The sequence below is a fragment of the Phalacrocorax aristotelis genome, chromosome 19, assembly GCF_949628215.1.
Source record: "Phalacrocorax aristotelis chromosome 19, bGulAri2.1, whole genome shotgun sequence".
NCBI lineage: Eukaryota > Metazoa > Chordata > Aves > Suliformes > Phalacrocoracidae > Phalacrocorax > Phalacrocorax aristotelis.
In genome coordinates this window covers 758,777-780,578 of record NC_134294.1, presented here as the reverse complement: position 1 = coordinate 780,578, position 21,802 = coordinate 758,777, and the positions used below count along the sequence as shown (strand labels likewise).

General features: G+C 55.2%; 1 protein-coding gene across 1 annotated transcript; it reads right to left on the bottom strand.

The window, feature by feature from the left end:
• Window positions 1-5,252: 5,252 nt before the first annotated feature.
• Window positions 5,253-20,676, bottom strand: WNT4 (Wnt family member 4). Its single transcript, XM_075114185.1, has 5 exons — window positions 20,457-20,676; window positions 9,006-9,241; window positions 6,647-6,778; window positions 6,128-6,270; window positions 5,253-5,903 (listed from the first exon to the last, which is right to left on the bottom strand). Exons 1-5 carry the CDS (start codon window positions 20,531-20,533, stop codon window positions 5,436-5,438), a joined length of 1,056 nt encoding a protein of 351 aa, XP_074970286.1. The 5' UTR covers window positions 20,534-20,676; the 3' UTR covers window positions 5,253-5,435.
• Window positions 20,677-21,802: the final 1,126 nt, after the last annotated feature.

The window sequence follows — 21,802 nt, the reverse complement described above, 5'->3', positions numbered from 1 at the left end:
GGAGCGCTTGGCACAGGCGCTGCTTAAGCACCAGATGTTAGCATGGTCCAGCCTAAATGCTGTGATGCAGGGCCTGATCCTCATCCCAGCTTCTGCCCCTTCTTCCCCCTCTGCCTGTTCGGGGTGTTACGATCCAGGCTAAGGCAGGTTGCACAATTTATTTTCTTGTACTTAAAGCAGGATTTTGGCAGTCAGGGTTGGGAGGCCTCTCTGAGGAGTGCTGGCTGGACGCCCTCCTGCTGTCACGGGATCACGCTGCTGTCAAAGGCTCTGCTCCACCGGGCATCCTTCAGCATGGACTTCTGCCGCGGCTTCAGGGCTGATGGAGGCAGTGCCTGGGCGGCTAAGACGCCACTGACAGCTTCAGTATAGCTCTCTCTACAGCTACCTGAAAGGAGGTTGTAGTGAGGTGGGTGTTGGTCTCTTCTCCCAAGTCACCAGTGATACAATGAGAGAAAATGGCCTCAAGCTGCATCAGGGGAGGTTTAGATTGGAGATTAGGAAAAGTTTCTTCACTGCAAGAGTGGTCAGGCATTGGAACAGGCAGCCCAGCGAGGTGGGGGAGTCACCGTCCCTGGAGGGGTCCAAAAAACATGTAGATGTGGCACTTGGGGACATGGTTTTGGAGACCTGGAAGCGCTGGGTTGATCGTTGGACATGATGGTCCTAGAGGTCTTTTCCAATCTTAACGATTCTATGATTCTATGATTCAGCACGTGTAGGTGGGAGCAGTGGTCACCCCAGCATGGGTGCTCTTATGCTGGACAGAGGTGAGACCCATCATTTCCAATTCCCACGATGCGGCAGCTGTAAGGAGGACTCCTCCTTTTCTGCCATGTGCCCATGCAGAGGGACCATCCCATCCCATCCCATCCCATCCCATCCCATCCCATCCCATCCCATCCCATCCTTAAATCATCTTTTCTCTGTGGTCCCAGGCTCTTGTTTCCTGCTGTCTCCATCACCTGGCTTCCCTACAGCCAGCTGGTAAATTGATGTGGATAAAGGGAGAGCAGATGATATAGGAAAATTACTAAGTCACCACTGGGGGAATATGCAGTAGGATTTGCTATTACGTTCGCTGACGGTGTAAGGGAGGGAAAGGATGTGAGTGTTACTTCGTGCTCTGCATGAGCACTATTAATGTCATCCATGGTGATGTAATTGCTTTGCGAGGAGAGCGGCGGGTGAGGCCGAGCATGCTCAGGGAGGGAGGATGATATAGTTGGGAGTGATGAAAGTGTTCATGGCCAATAAAGGGCATGAGGGTGATGTGGCCAAAACAGCTGGAGAGAAATATCAGATCTGCCCGTGAACTTGGCTGTGTCATGCTCAGACCGCAGGGTGGAGAGTTGGCAAATGTTAAAGCCCAGAGCATGGAGTAGCTGAGGTTGGGGTATGTGACACATGTGGTGGGTTTTCCAGGAGAAAGGTGAAGAAGAAAGAAAGAGCAGAAGGTGGTGGTGAACTTGGGAGTTTGGGGAATGGGAAAAAACCATGGAGTTACCTATCACTGGAGCAGGGTGGGGAGGACTTGGAGGGGGTTGTCCTGTTTTTGCCATGATGATCTTGAGTTGGCAGTGGGACATCCAGGAAGGTTTATGAGTGGGAGAGGCTGGGTGGAGATGTCGGCCTGCGAGTCCTTGGAGGAGAGATGAGCTCACCAGGGAGAGGGCGTCGAGGGGGCCAAGGAGGAAGGCCAAATGCCAAGCCTGTGGGGCTAGCACAGGGGCGAGCTTGTGGAGGGGTGCGGTGCTGGGGAGGGGCTTAGCAGGATGTTCTCGCATGTGTGGGGGATGTAGGGGACAGGCTGAGCGGGTGGGGGGCACTGGAGGAGGGGGACATGAATGTCTTGCTCCGTCTACGGTCACAGCAAAGCTGGCATCTCCCTGCACCTTGTTTCAGCACGTGGGTGAGGCACATCTTAGTTTCACCACCATGCTGGGAGGTACCGTGGGGGGAATGGAGACAGTCCCTTGCCTGGGGCTGAAGCTGGGGTGGGGAGGGGAAGGGGTGGAGCTGGGAAATTGTGGGGTGGGATCCACCAGGGCAAGAGAGGAGCTGTTTGAAGGAAGGGTTTTTGGGAGGTTTGGGGCTCATTTTGTCCCATCCTAGCATCCCATTTCTGCAACAATAAACTTAAAAAAATAGCCCTCAACCCCTGCCACCCATGGAGGCCAAAGTGAGAGAAGCCATTGGTTTTACTATGAACCCTGTGGAAGGGTCAGCTTGGAGAGCCCAAAACCGGAGAGCTACAACTGAAGAAAGGTGACAAGGCAGAGCATTGTGCAGCCGGGCCCAGCAGCAGCCCGTGCTGAAGTGAGTAGCTCCAGACCATAGGGAACAGCATGAAAAGGATGCAGCTGAGTGCCCCTGGCTTGTGGAAGGACAAGGGACAAGTGAAATGCAGAGGCTGGAGGCAGCTTGGAGCGTGCCGGGCACCTGGCACCACATCCCCTCCAAATCCAGCACCCTGCAGCACAGGGATGGAGGCAAGAGGCGGCAGCTCCCTGACTCTGCATCTAAGGGCAGTTCTTGCTCCCTCCCAGCTCAAATGCACCTTGAGACCACTGGAAAGATGTTTCCAGCAGCACATGTAGCAGCTGTGGCCCCTTGGCTGCATGCAGGGGAAGAGAGCACTGTTTTAAGCAGATGAATATCAGCACCCTCTCAACAGGAGGAAGTCGCAGACTTACTGAAATCTAAGACAAGTGGTGTCTTAAGCCAGTGGTGTGTCAAGTGGTTAAGGCAGAAGATTAGCAAGCAGGCTCTCCTTCCACTGATGGGAAAGCAGGGATGCAGCCTGTGGTCCAAATACCAGCATCTCCCGAGGAGAGACAGGAGGAGGGACAAGGACAGCCTTAGTGTCCCCTTTACACTGTCCAGAGGCACCACCTGGGCACCTCTTCTCCTAGCTAAGGACTCTCAGGAGGAGACCAACAACTGTTAGGGATTTGCAGCACATGCTGGTTTTACACAGCCCAGTAGAACCTCATTGCTAGGAGAAGAAAAGCCTGCGGCTCATTCAGCACAAACTCATTATTTAATTGACAAAGTAAATACAAAAAAAAGTCATTTCCCCCCTGCTCTGGTGCTGAAATTTACAGTTGTGAGACAAGCCAGAGCGCTGTGGAGCCGGGGTATCTCTGGGTGACATTTACAGGGCTCAGCTTTCATCACAGCTTGAAAAAATCCCTTGCGCAGAGATTATCTCCACACTGATCTGGATTGTCTTGTTCAGCTTTGGCCTTCATCCTAGATGGACAACGAGCAGAAAACTTGGCCAGTGGCCTGAGGTCTGTGGCCTCCTCTGCATGAGCTGGGAAGAGGAGGAACAGTCTCCAAGGTACTTGAGGACTTGCAGCCTTGGGGGCTGAAGAGATGGAGCTGGTGGAGGGGGGTGAAGCTTAGTTCCTCCCCTGAGGATTTAATGCCAACTGAGCCGCTGAGAGAGGCAATCCCTGCTCTGTGCTGCTCTGGTGAGGAGATCTCTGGTTTGCATTGAATTGGGTCAACCCAATTCAGTCAGTGTCAGCCCCCCCGCTGCCTGGTGCCCTGTGCTGAAGGTTTTTTGGAGCTGGGGCTGGGCAAGCGGGATGGAGGCAGCTGGCGGGTATTGGGGGGAATGCCTCGATGCAAACCTCCCTTGTCCTGCACTGCTTCGAGTCAGTTGTCAGCAGCCTTCCAGCCGGATGGTGTCTGGAGGCCTTCCAGCTACCACAAACTCTCCCCCAGCCCATCACTGCCACAGCACAGACGGGATTTAACGTATGTCTGCACGTCCCCCAACCTTTCCCCCCTCCAGATGAAACAATGAAGAAAAACAAGGCTGCAGGTTTGCAAAGATCCCCCAAGCCCAGAGGGTGATGGTTTCTGCTCCGGACTTCCCTGGACCATGCAGGAGGACTCAGCAACGCCACCCCAGGCCGACTCCTTGCCGCACCGCGGGCCAGTGTTCCTGTTGGCTCGAGGTGCCGTTTTGAGGTTTTTCTCTGCTCCCTTTTTGCCTCTCGACTCACAGACAAGTGGGTGAGGGAGAGAGGAACCGGTTCGCTTTCCACCTCCCCTCGCAGTGCCCCTCTGCTTATTAGTTCTCCAAATATTTCGTCCTGCAGCCCGGCAGCAAGGACTCTGCACTAACCTGATCCCAGGCAGAAGGGAAGCCGAGCGGGTAGGACAGCGCGTTACCCTCATGGCATTGCTCCAGGCCAGGCTGCAGGGAGCGAGACAGGGCAGCTGGGGCCCTGCTGCACTAAATCCCAGTGGTCGGGGCACACATGGCAGCATCCCCCTGGCTCATCCCTCCTCCCTGCTGCCTGAGGGTAGCGGCAGGGCATGAGCAGTGCGTTTCCCCCCAGCAGCATCTTTCCCCCACCCCCAGCAATTGCTCCACTTCATGCTTTTGCCTTTCTCAGAAGCCAACGGGATGGGGACTGTCCCCAGAGCCCTCACTGAGTGTGGGAAACAAGCATGTGGAAGAAGAGGAGACCTGGTTATGGGATGCTGGTGAGCAAGGTGGGGGCAATTATGGGACAGAGGAAAAGAAATCCCTTGGGATTTCCTCCCATCAGCTCCCAGCTCCATTAAGAGTTATTGGATTGCAGGTACCATGGCCTCTCTGGACCCTCTTTACAGTCTCCAGCTGAACAAGATGCTGGAGAAGTGAGGGGGAAGGGGAGCATAGTGGGAACACTGTGTCCTCTGACAGCCCTGGGCAGCTGCTGAGGACCTTCTGTAAATCAGAGTGGCCACTGCAGCTGCTCCAAAATCTATCCAATGCCCAGGAGGCCATCGAGCATCCCACAGCAAGGGGATGCAGGAGTGTCCCACATCCCCCTCATATACTGATCACCCTGGCTGGGCTCTCCCTGCATCAAGCTTAACGCCTGGGGAATGTGCCACCCCGTCACCATCTGCCCATCCTCTGCAATGCATGCTGGCTGCGCTCCATCCCCTCCCTGCTTTCAGCCAAGGAAAGCAGTGCTCCGGGATGCTCAGCGCATGCCTTAAACAAATAAAAATAACTGCGATAGAAGATACCGAGTGCCTAACGTTAGCCTCGGCTTAAACACCTCCCGTTTGCAATGCTCTGGAGTCAGCAGGAGCTCATCCGATGAGAGCAGGCATCACGCAGGTCCCCAGCCAGCCGCTGAGAGCGGACATGTCCCTGCTGGCGCAGGACACCAAGGGACTCTGGCTTCAGCAATAAATAACGCAAGCAAACAAAACAAAACAAAAAAAGCCAACAATGATCGATTTTTTAAAACTTTAAATATTTTTTTTTCTTTAAAATCTGTTTTCCTCTGGGGCTCTGTCTCTGTAAAGCGCTGCGCTCTCCCTGCAGCATCTGGGTTACTTCCTCAGTCCTGGCCATAGGGCAGGGGAGAAGCAGGGTCAGTTAGAGAGGGGGACAGATGGGCACTCCCCTCCGTGCATCACCGGCACGTATGGATTTCCACCACCCGATGGCAGGGTTTGCACTTGACGGAGCAGCACCAGTGGAATTTGCAGCTGCACCTTTCCACAACCTCCACTTCGTCCGTATGAAAGCCCCGGCCGCAGCACATCAGCTCGCAGCCATCAATAGCCTTGGAGGTCTTGTTGCACTGCCGGCCGCTGGTACCCAGCACACCGTTCTTGAGGTCGTGGTCACAGAAGTCAGGACTGGAGTCCAGATAGACGAGGTCCTCATCCGTGTGCGGCTTGAACTGGGAGTTTTTGGGCACCAGCACTTTGGTGGATCCAATCTCACTCTGCTCGACCTCTGTGGCACCATCAAATTTCTCCTTCAGAACGTTGCCCACTTTGCGGAAGGGGGGCATGGCTTTCCAGCACGTCTTGAACTCACAGGAGCCTGACACACCATGACACTTGCACTCCACCCGCATGTTGTTCAAGATCGCCTGGAGGAACAGACACAAGAAACGAGATGGGACAGTCAGCTCAGGATGGACACAGCGAGAAGAGTGCAATGCACAGGGTCTGGAAGGGTTGTGCAGAGAGTGATGCTGATGCACATGAGCTGATGGGGTTAAATGAAGCCAACCAGGCCCCAGCAGTGGCTGCAGACCCCAGCTGGGATGCTGCAGAGCCGCACCGGCTGCCCAGCTCTCCCCCTCACCATTACCTTCCTCCCTGCCTCATTGTTGTGGAGGTTCATTAATGCTCTGTTGGAAGAAGCCCCTTTGCTCCTTTCGCGGACATCGACAAAGGACTGCGAGAAGGCCACGCCGTAGGCGATGTTATCGGAGCAGCCTGACCACTGGAAGCCTAAGGCAGAGAGCACAGATGAGACAGATACAGTCAGCCAGCCTTGCTCGTCCTCTCCAGCCCTCCTCTTGCTAAAATACAGCTGACCTGCCCCCCTCTTCTGTCTTGCTGCCCACTAGGCTGGGCTGCCTGGGGGACTGGGGAAGCTGGGGAGTGTGGACGTTGGCGGGACACGGACAAGATGCTTTCTGCATCCCATGGGCGATGCTCCCAGAGGCCTTTTTGAGTGACTCATGTAGACTAACAGAAGGCTTTTTTTTTTTTTCCCTCCACTTTCACCTCCTTTCTGGATGGCTCCAGAGAGTGGGCATTTCCATGCTTGGCCCTTTTGTATCCCCACTCGAGTGTCCCATTCCCCCCGCCCTTGCATGCTCACCCTGTGGGCTGCCCCCCTGCACCGTGCGGTCACATCCACACTTGTCCAGCTCGCCACTGCTGCAGGCTCGGGTCACTGCAAAGGCCACCCCTGCCGAAGAGATGGCATAGACGAATGCTGCCTCCCGCGTCCCTGCAACAACACAAACGATGGTGGGAAACATGGCCGTAAGTCTGAGACGTGTGAGGGGGCTTTCTGGAGAGCGTGCAGACAGGTGGCCAAAGGCCCTTGATGGGCTGGTATGTGTGTCTCTGCTCCTCTTCCCTCCTAATGCTGGTGTTGCACATAAACCCCCTTTAAAAGCTGATCTGAAAACTAGCTCTCGGCAAAACACGCTATGCAGAGCTGTCAAGTCAAGAGCTTTGCTCTGTCTCTTCCTCCTAAGATGGGGTAGCCCACCCAGGACACCCATCCTCATCCTCCCCGCTCCCAGGCATGCCTTTTGCTTAGTGCCAAGCCTGGACAAGTCTCAGCAGATGCTGGGAGATCGTTTACAGCAGTGAGAGCCCTGTCTTACAATAGTGAAGGAGCTGGGAACTGCCTCACAAGGTTAAAAACATGAATGTGATGGTCAAATTAGAACCTGGCAATGAGGGAGCTGCAAAGGCTGTATTGGCAATGTGGGGAGAGCTCTCCAGAGCTTATACAGAGACACTGTCTTGCCTGGTGCTTGCAGGGCACCTCTGCCATGAAATCCCTCCTGCATCCAAGATACTTGGCTGCTTTCCACATCCAGGAACATCCCCTGCAGCTGCAGATCCTTGCTATCCTCTCACACAAAGTCCTGTAGCTCCCAGCACCTCCCAGTCTGCCCTGCAAAACCCCACTCTGCTCCCAAAGCACTTTGCAAAGCCACACTGGCCCCCAGTGCACAGCCCCTTCCCAGCTCTTGCGCCTGCCTATGTGGTGCCACAGTTAGGAAGAGCTTGTTTGGGAAGTTGGGGCATCCCTGGGCACTAACACACAGGGCGGTGTGGCCAGGGATCAGCTCTTGCAACACCCGTATCCGCACCATTCTCCAAGGCTGGCTGAGGACACAGCCCCTCCGTTTCAGAGCAAGGAGAGTTGGCGTTTGGGGTAGTCCCATGCCAGGGGTCGAGGGGGGTATAGCCTGCAGTCAGACATTGCCCCAGCTCGCTGGTCGGACAGAGGGCAGCTACTTTGGTGGTCGCAGCCCAGACTTTGGTGGTCGCAGCCCAGACTTTGGTGGTCGCAGCCCAGACTTTGGTGGCCCAGCTGTAATCTGGCCTGGGCGGCAGTGGCTGGGGAGGACCCAGCCAGCGCGGGGACTGAACCGCCTCCAAGTTAATCGAGGTTAATAGTAGGATCGTGTTGGTCGGTTTGTGCTGTGGCTGCCTAAAAAGAGACGACTTTTAGTTTCTGGTATTTCTGGTATTTCCAGTCCCTGAACCTTCACAAGAAGAGATCTTCACCCCTGTGTTGAGGGGAGGAAAGTCAAACAAGGAGCCAGGGAGGAGGCTTTGGTCTATGGGTCATGGGATGGGAAGTGAGATGGTGCATCATAGATGGCCGTGGCACCTGAGAGGAGGCAAGGGCCGCTTCGGTGGTCTCCAGGAGGTTGCAGAGGGGTTTTCCCCTTCATCTCCTCACCCTGATGCTTTGGGTCCTTGCTTGGTTTGATCACAGCCCTTGCCTCCGGGATGCCTGTGTGCAGCTGGGATTGGAGGGGCTGGGGGCTGCCCTGGCCATAAATCCCGCCTGAAGACTGGCAGCTGGGTGGTGGCAGGCGATGATGCTGTGCTCAGAGGGTCCAGCTGCCGTGTGTTTTACTCACATCGGGCGGCAGAGGGCTGTCCTCCCAAGGTCTCACCCGCAGACAGCTCTGCTCGAGAGCGGCGCGCCAGTCTGGCAGCAGTCACCGCTTCAGGGCTGCCCGGAGAAGAGACCGAATAAATCCATCATCCTGCTGCAGCCGTGGCTTTGCAGAGCGAAGCTCCTGGGCTTGGCGGGGCAGAGATTAGACCGCAGGGTGACTTTAGGGCCCTGCTTGAACTTAGTGTGTCCTTGTAAAAGGTCCAGGCTCACTGGATGCCCTGGGCTGGTGCCTTCATGTGATGGGCACCTGCTGGGTGTGAAAACAGTTTGGGAGAGGAAGCACCCAGCAGCTGCAAGGAACTGCAAGGGTCTGGATATGCTGCCCCTATTACAGTCAGAAGAGCCCTGCTGACATGCCCAGGGAAGACTCGTCAGCGCCAAGATACAACATTGGGTCATTCCCTACTTGCCCCAGGCACTGGCTCAGGGGCAAGCAAGCAAAACCTGCCTGCAACCCACCGGACTGCTGCTGTAGCCATTCCCCCATGCAGCAGCACCCCAGGCATGCATCCTCCCAGCTCACCTTGTGTTACCACCTTGCCAAAGACGGGCAGGGTGTCCAGCGTGGAGCAGTTCCAGCGGCGGTTGCGGAACTGGTATTGGCACTCCTCGATGGCCAGCTGAGCTCCGCGCCGCACCGAGTCCATCACCTCCAGGTTCCTCTTGCACATCTGCACCTGGCGCTGGATCAAGCCCTTCAGCTTTTCACAGGTCTCCTCCTCGGAGATGCTCCCCACAGAAGACAGCTTTGCCAGGTACCTGCCACGACAGCCAGCACAACTGGTTAGGAGGCAAGGGTTGGGGGAGCATGAACCCATGTTCAGCTGGGACACCCTGCACTGCAGAAAGCAAGGAGACCTCGCTTCTCATCCCCTCCATAGCTGAGACATATAGCTGTGCCCATCTGGGGTCGCCTTAAATGTGCCGCTGCGGTGGCTACACAGGATGTGCTTTTGGCTGGCAGAGAGCGAGCCCAAGCGAAACAACCATCCCTCTGCAGCCCGGTCCCCTGTCTCTGGGGGAGCCCAGCTGCTGGCTCCCCTTTGCCTCTGTTGCCTGCAAGGAAGATATTTTCGGCCTTGTCTGAATGTGCCCGGTCAGGTCTCCTGAGTACCGGCACATCCAAGTGCTACTAGGAGAAGCCAGAGGTCTCTGAAGTCAGCCAAAACAAGCAGGACAGGCGCTCGGCTGCCAGCTCCAGCTGCCACACTGCTCCCGCAGCGTGGCTGTGTGCTCATCACTGACAAACATCACCCTCCAAACCACTTCCCTCCTGGATCCTGCTTTTAGCTCCCCCCGCCCTCAGCAGGCAAGGATGGCCTCTGGGAGCTGCCAGGTTTCCCATCACTTGGGATTCAAGCAGGGCTTGGAGTGGGGAGGACAGAGTCAGGAGCCTGCACGTGCTGGGCACCTCTTCCACCAGCCCAACTCCTGAACATGGCCACAAGGTCTTTACTAACCTGGAAAAGACTGGCCCTGTGTGGAGGTGACCATGCGCTCTGCTTTCCATCACCCCATCCTCAGCAGAAGGAGTTAGAGCTGCTCTCAAGTGACAGCATTGGGAGGAAGAGGAATCATCCTTTCAGGGCAAGCACCCTGCAAGCTCTTGTCATCTCCCCGCTGAGCACAGTCCATCCTGCACATCCCAGTAACCTGACCCACCATGCCCTGCATGAGTGCGTGCTTGCGCATTTCCCAGGTCCATTCTCCTGCCCCAGTGTCTGGATCCTAGAGGGGTTTTAAGATAGACCCGTACAGCTTGGTCAGGCTGTTGGATAATCCCAGATCCTCTGTCTGTTCCTGTGTCAGCATGCACCTAGCTGAGCCCTCCTCCTTCCCGTGGCTGCTGGCACCCACTTGAAGTGACACTGCCACTGGTGGAGCCCCATCCTGCTGTGGAGAAGGGAGATCCCTGTATTGGACAGGCAAAACTCACGCTTGCACCCGCTGACCACACTGAGCTTTAACATCCTCAGGAATCACCAGATTCAGCTCACGTTGCTACCTTGTCTGCACCAAGAGATGTGAGTACCAAGCGAAGGCTTTTTGGAAGCCTCATTCCTTGACTCTGCATTTCCCAGCCCTGCAGAGTTTGTGGGTTTTTTTGTTTGCTTGTTTTTTTTCCTCCTCCTCCCAAGTTGCGACATCCTGCTAAGAATTTTTCCTTTGAAGCCCTGCTCGCCTCCGAGAAGTGACTGTGCAAAAGTGGCTCCTGCTCCCTCTCTGTTCCCATGTGTCCCAGGAGCCAGATCTGCTGACTTCAGCCACAAAATCCAGTTGTCACAGCCTCTTCCTCCCATTAGCCCTGCCAGTTTGCCCCAGGAGGAGAGACAGGATTTTCTCTTCTGTGCATCAGCAGAATTATTCACCAGCTTGGTTTCACGCTTACAACTGGGGGGCCATGGGAGACGGTGAGAAAGCTGGCTTGGCTTGCAGTGTCCGTGGGGAGTCTGCATGGCGAGCCGTCAAAAGCATTCAGCTTTCCTTGTGCGTGGAGATCACTTGATGCAATGCCTCTCGGACAGCGGGAAGTGGCAGGCTGCCGTGGTGTCAGAGCCAAGTTCTTTTCTAGCCTTTATACCAGCTAAGCATCTTTGCCCAAGGCTTTCTGCTCCTCCAAGGGCACAGCCCTGTTTGCAGAGGACCAGCTGTGTGGCTCCCTGATGCACATGGCTGGCTTGGAAACCCCACCGTGGCCAAACCCAGGGCTGTCACCTTTCTGCTGGCCCCACACCGTGCAGTGAGCATCCCCATTCCCGTCCCTGACACAGGGTGCAACCATTGCTATTCGCACATCTCACTGCACTGACCCAGGATGAAGACAGGAAACCACCCTTGGGAGCTTTGAGGCTGTTTGATGCTGAGCAAGCCCAGAGTGACTGTGACAGCTCTGTCCACTCCCAGGTCCAGCCATCATTTCAGTTTCAGCATGGGGAAGCTGACACACAGCAGAGTGGTAAGATTCATCCCAAGACACTTTGGGTCGGTTGATCAGCTTTGAGCCTGGAAGCCAAGAAAACCACATTCTGCCTCCAGCACTAACCGTTTGTGCTGATTTGGCTTTTCCCCCCTCCTGCAACTTAAGCAGCACTTATCATACCGGAGAACCAGCTCTGGCAAAGCAGCATGGCTGGTCCTGCTGATGAGTCAGTGTCCAGTCCAACTGCAGGCACCTTGGCAGGAGAGAGCCATGCCGCAGGTGTAACAGCCACATTAATATCAGCTCTGCTCAGGATGGGGACATTTTCTCCTTTTCTAATATACTTCCCAGCTCAGTGGGTTTCTCCAGGCGATGGGGAGCCAAACATTCAAAGTACACATGAAGAAAAGTGTGACAAGAGCCTTTCAAGCCTTTCCAAGTAGATGTGCCTGATAAGATGCCTCCCCAACAGGCATTTAATACTGCTTGGGATGATAAAACAAAGGCCAAGGATGCTTCAAAGATAGGTACACTTCCCCAAGAACAAGTCTGGTAATTTGTTTTGCAAGGCAGGCGAGTAAGATGAAGCTATCCAGAACAGTGCTCTGGCCTCTCTCCCCCATGACAGATCCTCTGTATGCCATCATCCCTCCTCAGTCCATGCATGTCTGCCTCTCCTTGGGGATGGAGGCAGCTGTGCCTCAAATACCATGGCCCCATCAAACTCCTGGCTTGCTACTGGTCTCCTACATCCCACAGGTACCACCACTACTTTCCAAAAGAGGTGCTTTTTTTGGTGGGGGGAGGCTCCCATCCTGGTCCCTGGTGCAGGAAGGATCCAGAAGTTGAGCCAAGGATGTAAGGAAGGACCTTTGCTGAAGGACCTCAGCTTTGTGGCTTTCACATGGCATCTCTCCACACCACATTCAGGGGCACCTGGCAGGAACATCTTGCCTCTCTTCCCCTCTCTGGGGCAGCTGGAGAGTGAGATAAGAGCTGGGAAACATGCTCTGCCCTCACCAGCACTGAAAGGTGCTTCCGCCCCGTGACTCACAGTGTGTTTCTCAGGGCTGTGGAGCCCAAGCAAGACACCAAACCCATCCGCAGCATTCCACAGTCACCATGGAAACCAGTCTCTAGCACTTTGTCTGGTCCTTAATGAGGACCTTGCTCCAAACTTTGTTTTCCTGGACTGAGGTGGTAGAAACCACAAAGCCTTTGTCTACCTGCACACCCAGCAAGACAGGCACAACAGGAGGAAACCCAACAGCTCCTGCGCTCTGCGAGGTCTCGGTGCAGATCCTCCTGAGATCACATCTTGATTGCTGTGCAGAGCTCTAGATTATGACTTAACTCACATGCAGCCTCAAAACAGCCCTGCTTGTGGAAAAAACCCAAATAATGGTGTATTTTCTTCCTTTTCCAAGATGGGGCAAAGAACGTTTCAAGGGGTGAGCTGCTGCCCGAGCCATTTGTTCCAGTCTTGTCTTCTTCATTGTGGCATTTAGGTTTCTTTTCTCCTGCCTTTAAATCCAGATGAGCCACTCGCAGAACAAGCTCCCTTTTAATAAAAGTCAGAACTGACGGAAAACCCTTTCTTTTTTTTCCATCCACAGTAATAGATCAAAATTGAAGCCCCATAATTTAAGCAGCTGCAGTTGATCCACCCTGCAAGATGGCAAATAAGGAAACCTCAAATCCAGGGAGCTTTGAAAAGGCGGGGCGAGGGGGAAGCCCTACTTAAATAAAAATGACGACACTAATTTCAGGAGGAAGAATAATTGGTGGAATGACAAGACGACATTGGAAGAGCCACAGCGGTTGGCAGATAGAGCCAGAAGGAGAGGGGAGGGGATTCCCTGCTGTGGGAAGGTGTAGAAATTTTAGTCTTTGACAAATTCTTGATAGAGGTGGGTCAGGGAAGATGTAGCAGATGTCTTGGAGTAAGCAAAAATCTCCGTGTTTCTTTTATTTAAACAAATGAGACAATATAAAAAGAGTTCCTCTACTTGAAACTCATTTTGGGACTATTTTCCTGAAGACAACAGTCAGTGGCATCACTGATACATCACTTAAGGACGCTGAGAAGTCAGATGAGCCTGGAAGCTTCACCCTGTTCAGGAAACACTCAACCTGCCTGGGATACCTGCCTGGCCAAGGCCACAAAGGGCTTGTTAAATTGCAAAGCTACTTCAGCCCTGCTGCTCTCTGAGAGACAGCCTCTGCAAACAGCCTCCCTGTTCACGGAGGAACAAAGTCAGCCTGGATCAGCAGTGCATCTCTGTGCCGCTTGTGGCTGGACATAAGGTCAGTGACTCAGGGTTGTACTTAGGACTGAGACTGCCTTGTGCAGACAGGTTTCTTCTGAGGAAAAAGAAAAAGGCTTGTTTAGGATGGAAAAACCAAAAGTGCATGAAGATAGACAGATGCTTGCAGAGAGGTACCGACCAGGCACCGCAAGGAGCCATCCTGTGGCTATGGAGAAGGGGATCATCTTTTCCTTGTTGCTTTCCCCTTCCAAGCAGAGAGGAAGCATGGAGACATGTCCCAGGGTTGACAGGTCAAAGGATGCTTTAGGTGGGCCTGAGAGCCCCTGTGCTTTCTTGTGTGTCCCACACTGGGCTTCATATCACTGTCCCTGCGTCAGCAGGGACAGGCTCGTAGGTACCACCCTCATCCTTGGCATCGTCTGCCAACTTGGGCATGCTCCTGTCAGGATCTGCTGGAGACCTGCAACCTGCAAGGTTGCCCTTATCCAGCTGATGGCTCTGCAGCAGGGTATGTCCCTCCTGGAGATGAGGCATCCCCCTCCTGGGATTAGATATCCTGCCTTTCCATCCCTTCTGAGTGTAAACCCTGATTTACAAAGTCATAATCTGAGAGCCTGTCTGGTTTCTTCCCTGGAAGAAAAGCAGCTCTCTGGCTCAGTCCTTTCCGTCACAGTTACTGCACGTTTCATCTCTTGGCTGAAACTGTGCTTTTCACACCCTAATCCCCACCTCCAATTAACAGCTGCCAAAACAGTCTCGCAGGAGGAGGCATTGCTGTGCTCACCATTACCTGCCTACAGACTTGAGAGTGCCGTTCCACTGCCTGAGCTCAAAGGTGAGCCTACAGCTCAAACCCTGCCCCCCCCCCCCCCAGCAACACCTAGCAAACACCCTGCACACCTAGCAAACACCCATCTACCCATGCCCCAACCACTGATGGTGGCCTGCCTCCCCCTGCACAAGTCTCTGGGGACAGTGTGATGAGCCAGCTGATGGTCCCAAGCCAGCGCTGCTTCTTGGCTGTCTGAGCATCCGGGGGCAGCATTTCCACTTCGTGATGGGGAAGACCAGGGTGGAAGCTGGGAAGACCCGAACATTAGCATCCACTTTGGAAACCTGCTTTGGATGTGTAGGAAATATCCTTCACTGCATCTTCTTTTATAAGTCAGTAGAAGCTACTCCTGGGCTTGAGAACAACAGCAATGCCTTGTTGCAAGAGGAGGCAAGTGCAGGCCACCAGCATGAACTCTGTGGGAATTCCCCTTGCGCAGCGCTTCAGGCTAGACCTGGTTGGAGAAAATCTGATGAGTCTTTAGTTTCGATCAGAATTTGCAAATATGTGGCGAGAGAAGCCGCCTTCTGCAGGATTAGTTTGATCTCGCCCAACTTGCAACAGACCCAAGGCGGCTCTCCATCGGCCAAGATACTAAATTAATTTTTTCCCCCAAGTAACTTCATGAAAGCACAATACCGGCTCCAGTTCCGCTGAGCCAGCCTGATCCTGCACGCCACCCTCCCAGCTGCATTCGAGCGGCTCCTAGAGAGCCTGGAGGATGCTGTTGGGGGTCACCCACAGGCATGGGGGGCGGACACCCTGGGGCTGGAGCCAAACAAAGGTTACCTGCACTTTGTATCCAGAGTAGAGTCTGCCGTTCGAGCACCCTTGGCTGGCTGAGATTTTTATAGATTCACAAGTCTTTCGAGCTTTAAGAAAAAAAAAGCACCGAGTACTGTAAGAACCAGCATCGTTGCACTTGTAAGGAAACATGGAAGAACCTCCTGGAAACTGTTAACCTCCAGGATTGCTCAGCAATTTCATAATTTTGAGAAAGCCCAAATAAATGGCTCTAATGCATTTCTCTCCATCCACAGGGATAAATAAATTGAGAGGACAGTAGCTCTCAGCAGAGTAACATAAAGATATTTTGTTTCAATGCCAAAGTCCAGTTCTGACTCGTGGAGTTACAGCAAATCATTGCAAAAAAGAAATACGCTTCGTGCTGTTGCTCGTACCTGGAGCTGATCCAACTCTGCACAACCTGGGGTGCAGGTGGTTTTATCTCACTCATGTCCATTCGCCCTAGGATAAGGCTCTGCTGCTAAAGATTGGGGTGTAGTTTTATTTGAGGCTTCCTTAGGAAAAGACAGAAATGCCCATCACTGCCGAGGAGACAGAGAGCACGAATCCCTCCTACACCCTGGCAGTTGCAGCCCTGAAGACTTCCTGCCAGACTGGACCAGAGCTCAGGGACAAGCCAAACAGGTTGGAATTCCAGTGCCAAGATTGGCAGAGGTCTCTTGGCTCTGCAGGATGCAACCCTTAAAGCCAGTCTGTTTTCACTGCTGAGCTAAAATGAGCTGATTTTTGTCAAAAGTGGCAAGACTTATAAATAAATAAAATAAATACTTCCAAAGGAAGCTGCTGGTCTCACTCTCCCCCTCCGCCCTTGGGGAATGGGTGTCTCTGGTTGCATGCACCAACCTCGCAGACCCTGCAGGATCCCCCAAGCAATGCAAAGGAGCCCTGGGCACCCCAGGAGCAGAGCGCTGCTCGTCCAGCCCACAGCAGCCCTCAAAGCAAGGAAATTCTCCATCGAACCCCATCGGTGCAACCCACCATCCTGCCCACCACAGCAGAAGTGACCAGGCAACCTGCTTAACACTGTCCTTGCGCCAGAAAACAAGAGCGCAGGGAGGGGAACGGGGCTCGGCAGGAGAGCTCTGCCCCGGAGCTAGCTGCACCTGCTGAATCAGCGCCACGGCAGCACGGCATCCGCTGGGAAAATGCTGGACCGGTTCCTCGCCAGGTGGAAAATGGGAGGGTCGCAACGACAATGCAAAGAATCTTGTACAAAATTCAGCCAAGCCAGGCTCAAAGTGAAGTTACCCCTCCCTGCTACCAAATCTGGGGAGACCACCTTAAAAACATCAAATCTGGTTTAAAAACAGGGATGCAAGTTTAGGACCCAGGCATACTTCTTCACAAACCCTCTACGTTGTACAACAACCCAAACCAGCACAAGATGAGCTTTCAGTCTGCTCTTGCAACATCCCCACTGCAAAGCTGGCAGGGGCGAGCTCGGAGAATCGGCCCCTGTGTCTGCAAAGCACCTTGTGATGCTCAGATGAAAGAGGGCCAGAGAAACCCAAACTCCTTTTGTCCCTCCCTCTCCAGCACTCAAAAGTGGTTACTATTAGAGAGCAGCTGCTTAGCCAAGCTTGTTCGGACACTTGCAAGGTCTTCAAAATTTCCCAGAGTGCTCAGATTCAGGTTTTTTTAAAGGGTTTAAAAGCCCATCTGTGCTCCTGGCCCTTTAAGCCAAGTCTCAAGCCCAGACGGAAGTCTTAAACCCCTGTAAATAGGGGGGTAGACAGAGCTGCTGGTGGCACACCCTGCCCTGCAGCGGCATAACCGCATCTCAGGCTATTCCGCGTCCATATGGAGAGCCTCCTCCAGAGCCAGTTTTAGCTGCAAGAAAATGGAGAGAGGCTGTAATGATTCCCAGATACCTTGATAACCAGGAGTCTCACCCATAATGGACCCCTATCCTGTTGTATCTGATGCTTTCCAGGCACGGGACTTGACTCTCATCATTCAAACCACCCAAACAGCTACAGATCACAGCAGCCCCAGTGCCATGTGCTGTTAGCGGATGCTTACATCCACACCCCACTGTGCACATTTTCTAGTTCACCTCTTCAGGTGGACTTCCCTCCCTCCAAAATATATAACTAAACAAATAACTGATGACTGCTTGCCCCTTACCTCCCACTGGAAGCGGAGCCCTGTGCCCTCATGCTGGCTTCAGAGAGGTGCTCATCTGGCTGAAACCCTCTACAAAACACCCCCAGCATCGGGACGGTTTTAGACCACTGGGAGAACATGCTTCCAAGTTCAGCCGTATTACTGCACGTGCAGATTTGAGAGCTGAATCGAGTCTGTGAAATGTGAGTTGCTTTGGAACGTAATTCGGCTGTTTCCCCTGCGTAGAGCACATCCCTGGACTCTTCCAGGGATAAAGCAGAAGCCAGAGGGACCTTCCTGTGCACAGCCAGCTAGTTCTAAAAGGCACTAACTACAGCCATTCATTTAATTTTACAATTCTGTGCCTGAAGAGGCAGGAGGAAAAGCTTTATAACTCTCTGAGCCTCCAAAGGCAGGAGGAAGAGCAAGCCTGAGGCTTTCACAAGGGGGAACAGAGCATCTCCTCAGATTTGGAGAACAGAGGATTAGGATAGGCAACAAGCCAAGCAGCGACTCCCAGAACTCAGGACACTGAGAAAACACACCTGAGGGTTGCTTCCTAACCAGAGAGAAAGTAGGTTGATCTGTTTAATCAAAAGATTTGGCAACGTCCCTTCCAGCTCAATGGTTGCTGCAGCAGAGCGATCCCTCCGAGAGATACCTGCGCCGACTCCTGTTTCTATGGGATGGGGTGGCTCAGAGGACACCAGCTGCATGGCCAAAATGAGCCCTTCCCCTCCAAGCCAGTCTTACAGAAAACCATTCAGCTCAAGTGTTGCAAGCGGCATCTCTCCGAAGCACTGGGGGAATGCGAGTCCGGACAGGTCGAAAGAAGCTTTAAGGTTGGGGAGAGGGCGGGAAGTCACAACTGAGCTTAATCACTAATCCAGCAGGTTTCTGGAAAAGCAAACTTCACCACGCGCTGCCACCCAGCACACACACCTATGTGCAGAAATATGCGCCCAGCGAGGCTGGATCCGGCCCCGGTGTGCTGGGCGCGGGCTGGCAGCGCCCAGGCAGCTCTGTGATAAAGCAGAGCACACCGGAGCCCACGCGCGTGAGGCTTCGCGAAGACGTACGAGGCACACTCATTCCTCGAATATCTGATAACTCCTGGGATCCTTCTAACTCTGTTTATTGCCTCCGGCAGCCTTTGTTTCTGATGTGAGAAGATAAACAATGGGAATTGTCTTAATCCTAAAGGCAAAGAATAAAAAGCACTGAGCGGGGGACGATCCTTTTATCACGATACATTTGCAACATCAAAAAAGTTGACCCCCTTCCTTTCAAATGCACTGAAATGTATCTGCTTTTCCTCCCCTGTTGGCAGGAATGAGCCCTCCGCTCTGCCGCGGCCGAGCCCCCCGCGCCCACCCCTCACTTCGCCAGCACGGACGGCTGCACACAGCCCTCCCCGGCTATTGCGGTGAGCCACCCCTCCACCTCGGCTTCCCAAGTACGCTCCCAGCTGTGCCGGGGACTGCAGGGTCCCACCTCAGCGCATCCGTGCTGGGTGGCTGCCGACCTTACTCGTGAATCTCCCCATGCCTGTCCTGGGGCAGCCGAAGCTGCTCCTCTCCAGGGACCTGCCATCATCCCGCAGGGCTTCCTCAGCAGGACTTTCTCCCTGCAGGGAAAACACTCCCACACTTCCCAATATACCTTCACCAGAAGCATGACAGCTTAAAAGACCACCTTGATAGCTGCTATGATCCACCCACCACTTGCCGGAGACGTGTGGCGCTCAAGTTGCTCCATCTGGCAAAGGAGGAGGGGAGGAGGACTAAGCGCTAACGCATCCCCAGCAGCTACCGATGGGCGAGCACCTTCTCCCACAGGCAGGACACCTGGAGAATGCTGCTGACCTGGTGCTTTCCCTGGGTGTAGGGAACACCCTCGAAAACCCCCTGGTGTCCCACAGCCTCCAGTGAGGCAAAGGTAAAGGCAGGGGAGACAGGAGCTGTATTGGATGTGGAGAGGACTCCTCGCACAGGCAGTGTGCTTGTGGGACTGTGCCCACCTGGGTGCAGGTGTCGGGAGAGGCACAAGCCACTCGGGACCTTTCATGCTGACAGCCCCCGGGACTCCCCACCTGGCCACGGTGTACCTGCCCGTGCCGATGGAGCCCCGGGGAGGGGAGATGGAGGTGGCTCATATTCCCAGCCTGAGCAGGTCCGCTGGGTGCATGCACTGGGAACTAATTAGCTCATGGCAGCCGGCGACTCTGGGAGCAGGGAAAATGCCATCTTCCCCCAGACAAGACTAATTAGGAGTAACTGATGTCTTCACTCAAAGTTAGGTGGGAAGGTGCTGTCGTGCTGCATCCCCTCTGACCCAGGGGGGGTCTCCCCAGAAGACAGTCCCACCTCCTTGGCAAACACGCAGGAATTTTCCAGAACGATTTCCGCCCCTGTTTACCTTACACATTATTTCAGTGTTTGTTCAGCGGGCTCCCAATGTCACCAGGCTCCTCCGTAGCATGCAACAGCCCCCCACCACCCATCCTCCCACCAGGAATGGGGGTCCACGGCACAGGCAGCCCTGCCTGCTGCAAATCCCCAGGGCCGGCATGCTTGGCCGCCTCAGCCCTGCCAAACCCTCCCCTGGACTGCTGGCCCTTGTGCGGCACCTTGCCAACCCCCGGGCCCTGCTCTGACCCGACGCCCCGACCTCCATCCTCCCCCAGCATGGTCCGGACTCATAACTTAGCAACAAAAAGGGGATGGGGGCTCGATAACCAGCCCCTCTCCAACCAGCCTCGACAACCCTCCCGAGCGGCTGGGGAGGGTCAGCATCCCCTGCAGCCCACCTGCCCGCGGACGCAGGCTGCGACCCCCGACCCCCGCCACCGCCGCTTTGGCGGGACAGCGGGTACCTGGCACGATGGGGACGGAAGCCCGATGCCCCACCGGGTACCGAGCAGCATCGTTGCGGGGGGTCGCGACCCGATGCTGCCCGACCCCGGCGGCACCTGCTCCGCCGCCCCCCGGGGGTACCGACAAGCGGCGGAGCCCCCCCCCCCGCCCCGCGGCTACTCACAGCCAGTTGCTGGCGTTGGCCGAGAAGGTGGCGAGGATGATGAGCAGCAAGGAGCGCAGGAAATACTCCGGGCTCATCCTGGAGGGCAGGCAGGGGTGGGGGAGCGGAGCCGGCGGCGGCAGCGCCCCCCGCCCGGCCCGGGGCAGCCGCCGCCGCAGGTGGGCGCCGGGCAGGAGCGGCGGCGGCGGCGGGCGCTGCCCGGTGGATGCGCCCGCGGCGGCCGCCGAGCCCGACTGTCAGCTCGGCCGGCCCATCCCGGGATGGAGCGGCGGGCCGGGGGCGGGCCGGGGGCGGGGGCAGCCCCGGGGGCCGCCCCAGCTCCGCCGCTGCCTGGGCGGGACCCGCCGCCGGGGACACCCCCGGAGGCGGGACGGCGGCGGGGAGGGCACCGGGGGCTCTGCCGACGCCGCCTGCCACCCTGCACCCCCCCGCAGCGTCCTCCGCAATCCCCTGGGTGGGTTGGTGGGTGCGGTGGGACCGGGGCGCGGGGGGGTTCGCTTTTCCCTGGAGGTGCAGGGAGAGGCGCGGGGGGGGGGAGGGCATCTCGAAGAGGGGAGGAGGGTTTTTCTCTCGCATTTTGATGCTTTTAGGGTAATTTCCGCGTGGCTGTGGAAAAGCAGAGCCCTCGGGATGGGGCCTGGCGCTGCCTCGGGTTTCTGTATTGCTGGGAGCAGCCGAAGCATTGCCGAGAGTGCATCCCCATTAACCACCACCCACTCGATCGAGAGGGATTTCCCAAACCCCAGGTTCTGAGGGTTCACCGAAAATGCCAAATTTTGGCATTTGAAAATTCACAAACAAGGAGAGGGGTCTGGGGGATTTCTATCAGGAGGGAATAGCAGCCGGAGCCGGCAGCAGGAGCCACAAGGTAGCAAACCCTCTTGGTGTCTCAGCAGGGCTGCCCCCGTGGACAGCGGCTGGCCGCGGTGCCCCGGTGATGGGCTCCGGGCTGTGCGCATGGAAGGTGTTGCTTGACCAAGTATCGAGGCTTGAATCCACCCCTGATGTTGTCTAGAAAGGTCAACTCTTGGGAATCCCAGGAGCTACTGGCAGCATGGTTGCCCACCCTGGAGGCCAAGAGGTGCGCTGGGGATCCCCATCTCCTCCCCCGTCCATCATGCCTCCATCTATCCCCTGCAGTCCACGCGGGCACAAATGACTTAATTTAAAGCCAGGAACGACATGAGATGGCTGCTTGGTGTGAAATCCAAGATGCCAGGCAGCCAAAAACCGTGCACCAAATCTCCTGACAACGTTGTTAGATAGGTCCATTACTAAAACCTCTTGCTACCATCTCTAAAATCTTGCCAAGCTGGTTTGGAGCTATTCAAAATTCCCTTTGTCTT